The sequence below is a fragment of the Numida meleagris genome, chromosome 3 (genome assembly GCF_002078875.1).
Source record: "Numida meleagris isolate 19003 breed g44 Domestic line chromosome 3, NumMel1.0, whole genome shotgun sequence".
Lineage (NCBI taxonomy): Eukaryota > Metazoa > Chordata > Aves > Galliformes > Numididae > Numida > Numida meleagris.
In genome coordinates this window covers 83,113,865-83,127,103 of record NC_034411.1, presented here as the reverse complement: position 1 = coordinate 83,127,103, position 13,239 = coordinate 83,113,865, and the positions used below count along the sequence as shown (strand labels likewise).

Here is a 13,239-nt window from a genome sequence, read left to right as displayed (position 1 = left end):
TAGTCAACTTCTTCTCAACAGTACTCAGATTCCTTCAGTGAGTATCTGCCTCTTCCTCTGAAGCTGTTATTTGTAATTAGCTTATTAACTGTTACAAACCCTAAACACTGCAGAAGATCCGTCAGGACCTTAACATTTATAAAACTGAATTTTATTCAAGTTATGTTCAGTTATCAACTTTCAAAAATATTAATAGTGTGTAAATCTACTTACATTCATTGTAATACTTTCCCTTTTTACACACACAGCAACCAGAAAATGGCAAGGGAAGCTGACTTGCTTAGTGTTCTCATTCAGCTCAGTGGCACAGGTGTTGGGGCTTGGATTTGTTCAGTTCAAACTGTAGCTCATTTTTCAGGGTCACGGTTTTTGTTGCTTTTTTCATTGTCGTTAAAAGAAAGCATATTCCCTATAGGTAATCTGAGGTAACTCTTCATTTTGTCTTACACTGATTGTATCTTTACCTTATTCAGAAGAATAAATAGATGCAGTTCAAAAGTACCTTTGAAGCGTAGAACCTGATCTCCTGTTCCTTAAATCTGTTTTCTATGAGAAGCAGTGTGAGAAGCCTATTGTTTATATTAATTCCCTCTCTTTCTGTCTCGCAGCTGTAATAGAAGTCCATGCTGCTTGGAAGTAAACGGCTTGTGTTTTTGTCATAGTTAGATTTGTTGTTCTTTTCAAACATACTTGAGAAATGAACTGTAATAATTAGCATAAAACATATTATTATCACTGATTTAAGAGAAAAAAAATCACAATTTTACGTAGCAATATTCAGCACAGATATTTGCCTGTTATGCTTTTGTATGTGTTCTGCAAACGTGAGTGGAATGTGAATGCATGAAAAAGTATGTGTTGCTGCAATCATTACTTACATGTACTGTACAGGAATTTAGTATTCCTCTCTGACAGTACGTTAGAACTTCTAGGTTCATGTACTGCTAAATTTCATGAAATTGTTATGGTAATTAAATCCTAAATCAATACTGACATATTTTTTGTTATGATATTTCTTCCCAGAGTGATACAGGACTAATGGGATTACTTGGGACCCCTGGATCTAAAGGCCAAAAGGGAGAAATTGTAAGAATTTTGGATGAAACTTTGAGAAATTTCAAAGCTGCTATCTAACCTGTCTACTTTACCATAGTATTTCTGATTTATCACAGTGGTCCTTGAAGGAATAAATTTTAGATGTGTCACTCTTTGATTGGTGTAGTCCAATGTCCAGCTTGTATTCCATCCTGCAGGTACTGCATGTGAGCCTCTGTCCTCCAATCTGTAATAGCCAAAAAGGGAAAATGAAGGAAGAATTATGTGTGGCTTCCATAGCTCTGTCTGAGGAGAACTGAAATGAGATGGCCTGCCAGCTAGGGGGAAAAGCCTCCAAATAACTCAAAATTCAGTAAATGTTGTAATAGTAAATTATGACCATTAAAAGTAGTTTCTCTGTAATGATGGAACTTACTATACCAAAAACACTGTCAGCCTATAAGAATTACATGAAGATCAAATTCTGACTATATGACAATATATTGTTTATTGGTATTTGTTCTTTTTAATCAGTGGAATCATTTTAATAAAAGCAGTTGTCTGCTTTTAAATTCTGAAGAAAAAAGACAAGCACAATGACTGTCACAGGACTGAGAGCACTTCATACTGAGAAGCCTGCAGATCTGCCATAGAATGTAGTTGTTTAAATAAATTTGGAGATGTTTAATTCACCGTTTTCCATTGCAGTAAAAGTTAAGATTTTGTGCTCTACACAAGACAGTACAGATGAAACACGAGGACTTTTTCCATTTGTTAGAATATAGAAGATTTTAAATACAGTATGTTTTGTTTAAAGGGCCAGAAAGGAGAAATAGGAACGCCAGGTGCAAAAGGTGAAAAGGTAAGTTAGTTCATTATTTCTGTGCTTCTATGCAATGCTAGAGAGTGTCTGAATGTATGGGTCGAATCTTGGAGAGTATACTCAAGGTCAAGAAAAAATTATTTAGGCATAGGAAAAGATGTCAGCTTCTAAACGTCCTTAGTAATTTTCACAAGCTCTATCCTGAGAAAGTATTTACATATGCAAGTAAGCTTCACTGTTCCAACAGCTCACAACAGTCCTAATTTTGTTATTCAGTAACATCTTTAGTTCAGTACCATTTCATTTCAGCTGAAGTTTTCTAAACATTTTTACTGAGGACTAGACATGCATAGGTATGTATCTCTCACATAAACTATTGCAGTCCATGTATTTATATTTTATATATTTTATATATGTAAAAAAAAAAAAAGACAACATTGTTTCAAGGGTTGTTCACCAAAAGCAGACACAAACAGGCAAATATGTACTGTTTACTGCTTGAAAATAACCCTACGTTATCACTTCCTTTACACTTTCATAGGGAGAAAAGGGGTACAAGGGAGATCCAGTGAGTATAACTACACTTTTAACTGTTTATGGGAATAATTTACGTTTCATGTGGGTTTTTTGGTATGGTGTTCATATAGCAATTCTTTTATTTGTATGCTTCCATTAGATTCAGTGATTTTGTATCATAACAAGTTTATCATTTCCTTACACATGCATCAAATTCAAACCAGTTATAAATAAAGCACTGAGTTGTGGCACAGTACCCAGTTCTTCACCATTTCTATTGAGACAGATGGTTTGTCAGTTGTTACTGTGCCTGAATTGAGCTTAAACTACACGCTTTTTTTGTTTCCTGAAGGTTTTTTTCTCTCTTCCATTTATTTCACAAAATTATATGTGGGCCATTATTTTAATAGTACCCACGGTGTGGCATTTAACAGTGGTCAATACTTTTATAGCCATTTTATGCATGCATAATTTTTCACTATTTGGGGGGGATATTTTAAGAACACTTATTCTTTAAGAGACTGTTTACATGTGTTGCTTTTTTAAATTAACTGTTGTCCTCTCTTGTGACATTGGGCAGAAGCTTGTTATATTTTTTCATACACAACTGAAGGTTGCTTAGATACTCATGATAAACATATTATAATAGCCTAAATAAGGCGCACTGTAATAATGTGTTGTTTTGGAGATGAATGTTATGTCACAAGTAGTGATTTATCGGGAAAGAATAAGCATTAGACTAGAGAAGATCTCAAGCGAACACTTCAAGCAATTGTTCTTGAAACCTCTAGGAAAACCTGCAGGCAGAATTAGTTTGAAAGAGAAATGCCTTTCAAAGTTTCCACAAATTCTTTAATTTTTTTCTCAATATTTTTTAAGTTGGCAACTGTAATATTTTAGGGTAGAGAGTTGAATTATTAGTTGATCTTAGTTTAAGTTTCTACTTCTTATGGTCATATTTGCTGTTTTCAGGGAGAAATTGGAATGGAGGGATCAAAAGGAAATAAGGTATTTTTTTACTAGTACATACTAAATACATTTCTAGTATACACTGCTGGTGCTGAGAGACATAACAATAAAGCTGTTATTTTCTGAAAAAATATCATTAGGGTGAAACAGGAGACCCTGGACCACCTGGTCTCATTGGCACTCCAGGATCTAAGGTATGTGAAAAGCATCTTCATAGAAATAAAATAGCAACTACGGACTTTGATGTATGCTGTGTATGAATTTCATTATATGCTGATAGTACCCAAGCTCCCTAGATCATCAAAAAGGCATCACAGGTGATGTATCTGGGGGTCCACAGACCTGTAGCTCTCTGTGGTCATAGCAAAGTCTCTCTAAGTAACCTCCTTAGACTGCTCTTTGGAGGTTGATGTGTACTTTCAGGTACAGGCTGCTCAAATAATTATTACTGCAATGGAAATCTAGGTCACCATCATACCTTATACCATCTACAAGAGGCTTGTAGAGATCCAAGGATCGTTAGGTTTTGCATCAAGTCATCTTTTTGTCTCTACTTTGTAATCCCCATTTTTTTTTCTATATTCTGGAGCCTTTCCGTGCTCTGGGGTCTTTCTAATTAGCACTTTTCCAAGAAGAGAATGAGCACCTGCCACATAATGCAAAAATCACTTCTATTTCTATCTCTTCAGGGAAGACTACAGCTTGTTTTACTGCTTTCATTTAGAGTTTTCCTTTAAATAGTACCTTTGTGTTTACTTGTATTTACCTAGTATACACACTTTGTGTTTTGTTAAGTTTTAGTCTCAAAGATTTGCTGGACTAAATGTTTGATTAGGGAGAATTTGTAAATCTGAGCAAAATCTGTACTTCTTACTCCACATAGAAGATAAATTGTAGTGACAGATGTTTTAATTTATTTGTATGTTAGAAGTCTTTACACTGAATTACAGCCGGAGTGATGACTTTTATCTCAAGTGTGTACAATATCATCTTACAGGGACTGCAAGGACCTCCAGGACCTATAGGACCCAGGGGAGAGCCAGGAGAAGTTGTATGTATTGTGTAATTTCATCGAACTGTGTAAGTGTAGCATGTGAGCCATTAACTAGTGAAACAGTGACACCGAAGTTACCATAGGTCCTCCTCTTATGAGTGATGCTATAGAAATCAGCTGTCAAAGCACAGTGAGGTTCTGTGCCCCAGGGCAGAGTTCTGTGATTTGCTTATGTTCTTTTTGTCCTTGTGTTACCCTCTGCATGAGCATGTGAGAATAGTGATACTATTTTTTTTTTTAATTCACAGTTAATTAACTCCACAAAAATGGCTTTTTCCTCACAAGATTAGGTGAAAACCAAAAATCTCTGGCAAAATGTGAAAAGTGTTATGCCATGAGCTGGAAGGAACAGTGTGTGTGGAGCAAAATGAGAAAAAACAAGGAAAGTGAGAGTACTCCAAGGATTTAAACACATTGTCTTCCTTATTCTTTCTGTTTATATTCTCCTACTATCCTGATTTGATTTATTTCTCATAAAAAGGGTAAAGATTAATAAGAGGAACGGAATAAGAAAATTGTGGTTATTGTCTTAACGTTTAGGCCAAATTTATGAGGAAAATTGTTTAGAACTGGACTGATCCTTTATCTGATTTTGTTAACAAAGGGACAGTATTAAATCTTTAAACAGAGTAGAGATATTGCTTGGGAAGAAATTAAAAAAAAAAAACCCTTCACTGAATTACTTATAAATTACTAAAATACTCCTGTAGAGAATGGAACAAGAGATTATTCTTATGATTGTCAACTGGTATTCCAAATGAAATGTACAGTGACTTGCTTGGTTATAAAGCACTGAAAGCCATTGTATGGTGGCTGTTGGTGAAAAATAGCTTAAATAGGTAACACTGACAAGTGGCAGATAATACATGTGTTTGTATGTGTGTGACACTGTCAAAACCTGAACTGTTGAATTCTAAAATCAGAAAGGTACAGCTTGCTCAATGCAACCTTAGGAACCGCTCTTAAGTTCTGATAGCACCTGTACTAAACAGAAGTGATACAAGTGATACAAGTGACCAAGGATCAGGATAAGGCTGAGGTACTTAATGCCTTCTTCGCCTCAGTCTTTAATAGTAAGACTAGTTGTGCCCTGGGCGCACAGCCCCTTGAGCTGGCAGATGGGGATGGGGAACAGAATAGGCCATGTACAATCCACGATGAGATGGTTTTGGACCTGCTCCGCAAGCTGGACACTCACAAATCCATGGGGCCAGATGGATTGCACCCTAGAGTGCTGAGGGAGTTGGCGGATGTGGTTGCCAGGCCACTCTCCATCATCTTTCGACAGTCCTGGCTAACAGGGAATGTCCCAGTTGACTGGAAACTAGCAAATGTGACTCCCATCTTCAAGAAGGGCTGGAAAGATGATCCTGGTAGCTACAGACCTATCAGTCTCACCTCGGTGCCAGAGAAGGTTATGGAACAGATAATCTCAGGATACATTGTGGATCAGTTAAAGGTCAAGCAGGGGATCATCCCCAGTCAGCATGGGTTTATGAATGGTAGAACCTGTTTGACAAACCTGATTTCGTTCTATGACATGGTGACCCGCTTAGTGGATGAAGGCAAGGCTGTCGATGTGGTCTACGTGGACTTCAGTAAGGTCTTTGACACTGTCCCCCACAGCATCCTTGTGGAGAAGCTGGCTGCCCATGGTTTGGGTGGGCATACACTCTGCTGGGTGAAACACTGGCTGGATGGCCAGGCCCAGAGAGTTGTGGTCAATGGTGTTAAATCCAGTTGGCGGCCAGTCATGAGTGGTGTCCCCCACGGCTCAGTGCTGGGACCTCTTCTATTCAACATCTTTATCAATGATCTTGATGAGGGGATTGACTGCACCCTCCGTAAGTTTGCAGACAACACCAAGTTGGGAGGGAGTGTTGATCTGCCAGAGCGTAGAAAGGCACTACAGAGGGACGTGGATAGACTGCATTGATGGGCTAAGGCAAACCATATGAGTTTCAACAGGTCCAAGTGTCGGGACCTGCATATTGGTCACAACAACCACAAGCAACCCTACAGGCTTGGGGAGGAGTGGCTGGAAAGCTGCCTGACGGAAAGGGACCTTGGTGTGCTGATGGACAGTCGGCTGGATATGAGGCAGCAGTGTGCCCAGGTGGCCAAGAAGGCCAGTGGCATCCTGGCTTGGATCAGGAATGGTGTGGTGAGCAGGACTAGGGAAGTCATCCTGCCCCTGTACTCAGCATTGGTGAGGCCTCACCTCAAGTACTGTGTTCAGTTTGGGGCACCCCAGTACAGAAAGGACATTGAGGTGCTGGAGCAGGTCCAAAGAAGGGCAACAAGGATTGTGAAAGGCTTGGAGAATATGCCCTACGAGGAGCAACTAAAGGAACAGGGGCTGTTTAGTCTGGGGAAGAGGAGGCTGAGGGGAGACCTTATTGCTCTCTTCAAATACCTGAAAGGTGATTGCAGTGAGAGCGGGGCTGGTCTCTTCTCACTGGTGACAGGTGACAGGACAAGGGGAAATGGCCTCAAGTTGCGCCAGGGGAGGTTTAGGTTGGATATCAGGAAAAAGTTCTTTGCAGAAGGGGTTGTTAAGCACTGGAACAGGCTCCCCAGGGAGGTGGTTGAGTCACCATCCCTGAATGTGTTTAAAAACTGTTTGGATGTGATGCTCAGTGGCATGATTTAGCGGTGGGTTGCTAGAGCAGTATGGTTAGGTTGTGGTTGGACTTGATGATCTTGAAGGTCCTTTCCAACCTGAGCAAATCTATGATTCTATGATTCTATGAAATGGGTTCTTCAGTTAACAGAGACATAAGATAGACTCACCAGTGTGGAGACTGATCATCAGTTGTGCACATATACTGTTTGGACAGAAACAATCAAGGGATGAGAGTACCAGGAAGAAGAAGTGGTGTCAAAAAAAGAACAGTTCCTTCTGAGAAGAAGAGCTGTGCTCTGATGGAAGATTTTGGCTGGGGTAATGGTTCTGGAAGCCAGTAAAGACTGTGGAGATCAGGGAGATGCATGGAAACATTTATTAGCAAACACACAGGGAACTTAGCCATTAACACCCAAGACTGGTAATGAAGACAGCTTGCTGCCCAGCCGCCTCGGATGAGCAGCATTCTCCTTGATGGAAAGGAAGGTCAAAAAACTAATGAATATGACACTAACAGGGAACAAGTGAGTGAGAGTGTGAAATAATCAAGAAGGATAAAGGCTGTCATATCAGCTGTACTTAAAGAAACCCTAATATCCAGATCCACTACAGGCTGTCAAGTGATGTCAGGAGTAGCATATATACGTTTTGAACCTTGTGACCACAGCCTGTTAAGGGGAATCCTCCAGGAGAAGTGTGTACATGTACACGGACGTAATGTCTACTCCATAGTCAATAAATTTAAACTTCCATATGTTCTTTTAATGATTTGGTACAAGCAGAATATTCTTCAGGTATCTGTTTTTTTTTTTCCTTATACTTTTAATTTGAAAGGCTGGTTGAAACAAGTAGCTGTCTGTGTTACGGACAGAATACAACAGAGAGAGTGAACACTGCTGTTGAATCCTCACTGCTGGCATGGCCATGTCATCATACTTCATATACAGATGTTTATAAATCTGTGTTTCCCACTGTGAAAAAAAGTAAAAGCAATATGCATTTCTGTGTCTTTCTCAGAAAGGTTGTTTTCCATTTGCATTTAAACACCATGCTTAGATGTGACTGTTTGATTTCATCAGTTTTTGACATTTACTATGGAAATAAAAATGTTTGATACAATAGTTGCCTGAATAAAATAGAAGAGTTATGAGAAAAGTTTTCTGTATCTATTCAAGCATAGTAAGAGAATCAGCTATTGGTTTAACCTTCCAAAGTATTTGAATAGTTTCTGTTTGTTTTATTTTATCTCATTTCATTGTATTTATAACAAATCTTTGATAAAAATGGCAACAGAAGTTACTGAAGTTAAAATGTGAAAAGTCACAAGAAGATTTAGAAATTGTGAAAGAATGTGCAGGATTAATTTACTAAGGCTTTTAAGAGATAAGATTGCATCATGGACCATACACTCCTTACTTAAAACTCCAGTTTGTATCTACAACCAACTCCCTTGAAAAATGTTTGCTTTCCAAGACTTGGGATTATTTTGAAATAAAAGTAAAAGAAAAAAAAAAACAACTCTGCAATTCTGCCCTGAAAGGGCCCAGGAAATAATCTTAATTATTAAATATTGATTTAAAGAAAAAATGATTCATAAATGTTCTTAATGAAGCATTATTTAATTTGTACTCTTTAGCATTATGGGTCAGTGCTAACATACAATAAATAATCTAGACTAAGCTCATTTTCATCTGTAATTTTAGATTAGAAGAGAATAGATATAAAAATGTTCAATTTTATTTATATATATGCACTTAAATATTTTATTATTTTTATTATTATTGCATTAATTCCAGGGCTTACCGGGAGAGCATGGGTTACCAGGAATGCCAGGAGTGAAAGGAGAAAAGGTATATTCTAACTGTTCTTAATTAAGATTGTTATAGTAGAGCCTATTAGACTGTCTTCTGAACACTGTTTCAATCCACCTGTAGTGCATCTGTGCAGCAGTTTTATGAATTGATTTAGAAATGTACAAGCGGCAACTGCCATCTCCTTGGTTAAATTGCAGGCCAGTTTGTCAACCCCATTGCTCGTTAAATTCATAATTTAAGTATTATTTCAAGAGAGGTTAAGTTGGACTCTTACAATAAAAGTGTGCCATGCAGAAATACCAGTTTAAGTTCTGACAACAGAATAGCCTCTCAGTGTTGTGCCCTAATGAGGCTAATGTCTAAAATCACGCTTCATGGCCAGACTCATTCATCTTGGCAGAGCGCTGAGGCAGACCTGAGCCAAGTTAGAGATCTCTTTATGGCGTTGTATTCTGCTGGGTAGACAGCCTCTTGGTTGGAATTCAGCTACATCAGCAAGAGTTATGTGTGTATATGTTGTATGTAGAGAGGGGGAGAAAAGACACTGTACAGGCATACTGTGAGCTATGTGAAGTGTTGTGATATTTATACGTCTTGGAATACAGAGGAAATTAATAAAATCAGTTAACAGCTTCTAGAAAAAAAGCAAGCTGATGGAAAGACAGGAGGGAAAAATGACTGGAATAACAAAAAAATATATACTGATCTTTCAAAATAGGAAGTAGTGGAATCAGAAAGAACCACAGACAATTATGCGGGAGCATGGACACCATAATAAAGTGTGCAGATTTACTGGTGTAAGCAGGAGAAGCTATAGAGATTTGGAGCAAGATATGCTGCATGCATTGAAATGAGAAATAGAAGTGTGAACAGGAATACAGTGAAGAGAGAGAGAGAAAGGGGGAGTGAGTCTGACATTCCTACAATAGATAAATCATCAGGGCTTAGTGACAACCTGCATTTTGGGGAGCTGGGGACAAAGAAATGTAGATCAGATAAATTGCAAGCATGGAAAGTTGCGAAAATGTTAGTTACTATTATGGGTGCTATGGTCCATGCCTCTTTTTCTGTAACTTTTTGAAGGAAATATATTTTTGAAAGAAAATTTAAGCTTTAAATATATTTTCCATGCATCCATATGTAGCACTTTCAGAAGTTCGTTGATACTTGCGAATAATGCATTAGGAGATTAGGGGATTTTCCTGCCTCCTGAGAGCTGAGTTCTTATAGATGCAGGGAGCAGAACCTCTGTGGAATTAAATGTGATAAATTTGATACATCTATGGTAATGATTTTGATAGCTGCATAGGCTCACTTGCTTACTGTTGTAGGTTATGAAATGCAGAGCTGTATAATGCTTTGCATTTTTTTCTTCTTTCTTTCTCAAAGTACTGGTACATTCTAGGATAATCTTGACAATTTTGATTCATATTCATACTTATCTCGTAGGGTGACCCTGGTGGGATCATGGGACCACCTGGACACCCAGGTCCTAAAGGTGACGTGGGGCCTCCTGGACCAAGTCTGCCTGGAAGACCAGTAAGTCTGTGATTTGGAAAAGTTTTTATGGCTTTATTTTTTGTAGGGATAACTGTTAAAGAATTTTCATTGTGCAGTGTAATCAATGCAATAAGAAGAAGTAATTTTCAGATGTGATTTCAAACTTGAAATACATATTATAGTGTTATTGTAGGTACATTGAAATACATAGTATTGTTAGTGCAAGACCTACAAGCGATCCTAGCGATGGTAATATTAACAAGGAAGGCATATGTAAAACTACCATAGTTTACTTATAAAGGCTGACTAGTTTTGGCAATGAAATTCACCCGGTCTCTTCCATTTCAAAACATAATTTGTGTTTTCTTGGTTTTATTGCTGTGTTGTTTTTTTTTCCTAGGGTTCTGCTGGTATTCCTGGAAACCCAGGTCCACGAGGACCAAAGGTATTAAAAATTATTACTGTTTCTGAAAATACAGGATAATAAACTGGTTTGCATTTTCAGACCTGTTTTAACTGAAAGCCTTGTGACCTTCTTAGGGAGAAAGAGGACTGCCTGGTCTTCAAGGAGCCCCTGGGGAGATAGGGCCTCCTGGAATAGGCATTCAGGGATCACCAGTAAGTATTACCAGTGCCCAGAATTTGGGCTTCTCACTGTACATCACTGAGAAACTGTAACATGAACTCCATTCTGACTGAATTCACAGCTCAGTAACTTTTCCCTTTACTCAGACCCACATCTAGTTCTCTCTGAAAAGCGTAAGCCTAGAGAAATGAGAGAATCAATTGCTACTTTACTGACAAACCTGTAATGATGTTGGCACACCTTCAGACTAATTGTGTTTGTTTCTAAGCAACCATAGCTTGCAGTTGTCAGCGAAATCCAGCATGAGTAGTGGTACAAGAGAAGAGGTTTATTCTTCTCTATTCTACAGGTGATGGCATTTTGAAACCTATGTCAGTACTGGAAGAGGCAAATACACATTGATAAGATGTGGGAGGCTTTGCATCAGCTCCTTCAAGCTTTTGCACTTGTGATAACTGCTCATTACAAGCTTAAGTCTACTGTTTATAAACAAGAACTTTACAGTGTCCAGATACTATGTCAGGAAATAGTAAAGTTCTGAATTTGTACAACTTTCTTCAGGCATCTCTGTGCAGTTTTAATTCAAACATGAAACAAGTTGGTATCTAGAGAATTCAAACTAAATAAAACTTGTAGTAACTGCTTCAGCGGTTTAGCTTGTTTCTCAGTTTTCTTTCTTTCTATTGCCTTTAAGTTATACAACATCTACAGTGTCTGCAGATTGTTCAATAAAAAAAAATACTCATAGAGACTGAAGATATTATTGCACGAGTTCTGCTGTGGTGAATTGGGTGATCTCTCTTCAGACTAAGCCAGTATACTCAAGCAGTATATTGACAGGACTCAGATACAGAGAGAAAATATGTGACAAAGGAGACTGGAAATTCATGCTGAAATTTTAATTTTAATATAATTTAAAATAATTTATTCAGATATGTATTTTCAATCTCAATTAAAAAAATTGATCCATTTATGTTTAAATCATCTATTATTTTCTACTCAGCAGTCTGTTTTCTCATGAATCACTGAAAACATATTTTACCACAGATCGTTCATATTTGCCATTACTTGCCCTTAAAATCATACCACAGCAAAATCATGATTTCTCTAATTTAGGCAAAATTAGATCGGTATTTAAAGCCAAACCTTGCAATCAGTGTTTCTTGCAGCATGAACTGAACCATTATCCCACACTGAGTATTTGTTAATCTAGTTTATCTCCTTTGACCCGAAAAGGGTAGGTACTGATTATTTGTTGTTTTCTTACAGGGTCCTATAGGGCCAACTGGATCAACAGGTGTTCAGGTAGGGTACAAGCTTTCTCTTTAACTTAAAAGAAAACAAAACAGAAACACATTGCTTTTAAAAGGTTTACAGTAAAAGAAAAGTGTTCTTAAATCTTAAAAGACTTTTCCTTCTTTTAGGGCCCTAGAGGGCCTCCAGGATTACCAGGAACTCCAGGTACTCCCGGTATTAATGTAAGTACCTGTCTATGTGCAGTGCAAAGTAACATGCTCCCTGTCAATGATTTAAGGCCACCAAATTTTCAATTTATTTCTAGGGCACTCCAGGAAGAGATGGAAAGCCAGGACTACCAGGCCCTCCAGGCGATCCAGTATGTATATGTGGAAAGCTTGTATAGTTGCTTTTGTGAGAATATTTTAATTTTAAAGGAGATAACCTGGCAAGCCTAAAAGTCCAATTGATTAAATTAATTTGATTAATCAAAGATTATATCCTTTGTTGTTGTTGTTTTCTTTTATATGGTTGTATTGCTGTGTAAATTAATGTTATGTTGGCTTTAACAGGGTAAATGCCTGTTTCAGGTCGTATCTGAATGCTGGTATACTGGTATTTCTGTCAGGCTATAACTTGGCATCATGTTCCTCAGCCTCAGAAGCAGTTCTGTGTAATGCAAATTTTTAGAAGCAGACCTTGATTATTTCCTTTAAAAGAATGAAAAAAATAAAGTTTTCATATTCTGAAGCTAATTTTACTATGCCACAGAAAGAAGATACTAATTTTCAAAGAAATTCTGAGATGTCAGTCTTTCATGCGATAAATTCCCTCTAACAAAAATGAAAAATTAAGTTTTAGGGAAAAAAAAATTCTGATTCTTTGATATACTTTAGACGTTCATCTCCTCTTGGATATTACATGCATCAGTGTTAGAGCTGTATGGTTCTGTGAAGTACAGCACTGCAAGATCCAAAAGGTCTACACACACCTCAGGCCAAATGGTATCCTTAGAGATTACTGAGTATTATACATAGGAGTTAAGAGAGTTCCATGTGCATGGTGCTAAGTTTGCGAATG

General features: G+C 37.8%; 1 protein-coding gene across 6 annotated transcripts in view; it reads left to right on the top strand.

Annotated features, from left to right (window-relative positions):
- COL19A1 (collagen type XIX alpha 1 chain) overlaps nucleotides 1-13,239 on the top strand; it is a 195,941-nt gene that overhangs the window by 144,737 nt on the left and 37,965 nt on the right. For all 6 annotated transcript variants that reach the window (XM_021391914.1, XM_021391915.1, XM_021391916.1 and 3 more), the window contains 13 exons: nucleotides 1,024-1,086; nucleotides 1,853-1,897; nucleotides 2,400-2,426; nucleotides 3,347-3,382; nucleotides 3,484-3,537; nucleotides 4,341-4,394; nucleotides 8,820-8,873; nucleotides 10,287-10,376; nucleotides 10,738-10,782; nucleotides 10,878-10,955; nucleotides 12,193-12,228; nucleotides 12,348-12,401; nucleotides 12,485-12,538. In XM_021391914.1, the coding sequence (XP_021247589.1) occupies nucleotides 1,024-1,086; nucleotides 1,853-1,897; nucleotides 2,400-2,426; nucleotides 3,347-3,382; nucleotides 3,484-3,537; nucleotides 4,341-4,394; nucleotides 8,820-8,873; nucleotides 10,287-10,376; nucleotides 10,738-10,782; nucleotides 10,878-10,955; nucleotides 12,193-12,228; nucleotides 12,348-12,401; nucleotides 12,485-12,538 (690 nt within the window). The remainder of the gene's footprint in view (nucleotides 1-1,023; nucleotides 1,087-1,852; nucleotides 1,898-2,399; nucleotides 2,427-3,346; nucleotides 3,383-3,483; nucleotides 3,538-4,340; nucleotides 4,395-8,819; nucleotides 8,874-10,286; nucleotides 10,377-10,737; nucleotides 10,783-10,877; nucleotides 10,956-12,192; nucleotides 12,229-12,347; nucleotides 12,402-12,484; nucleotides 12,539-13,239) is intronic.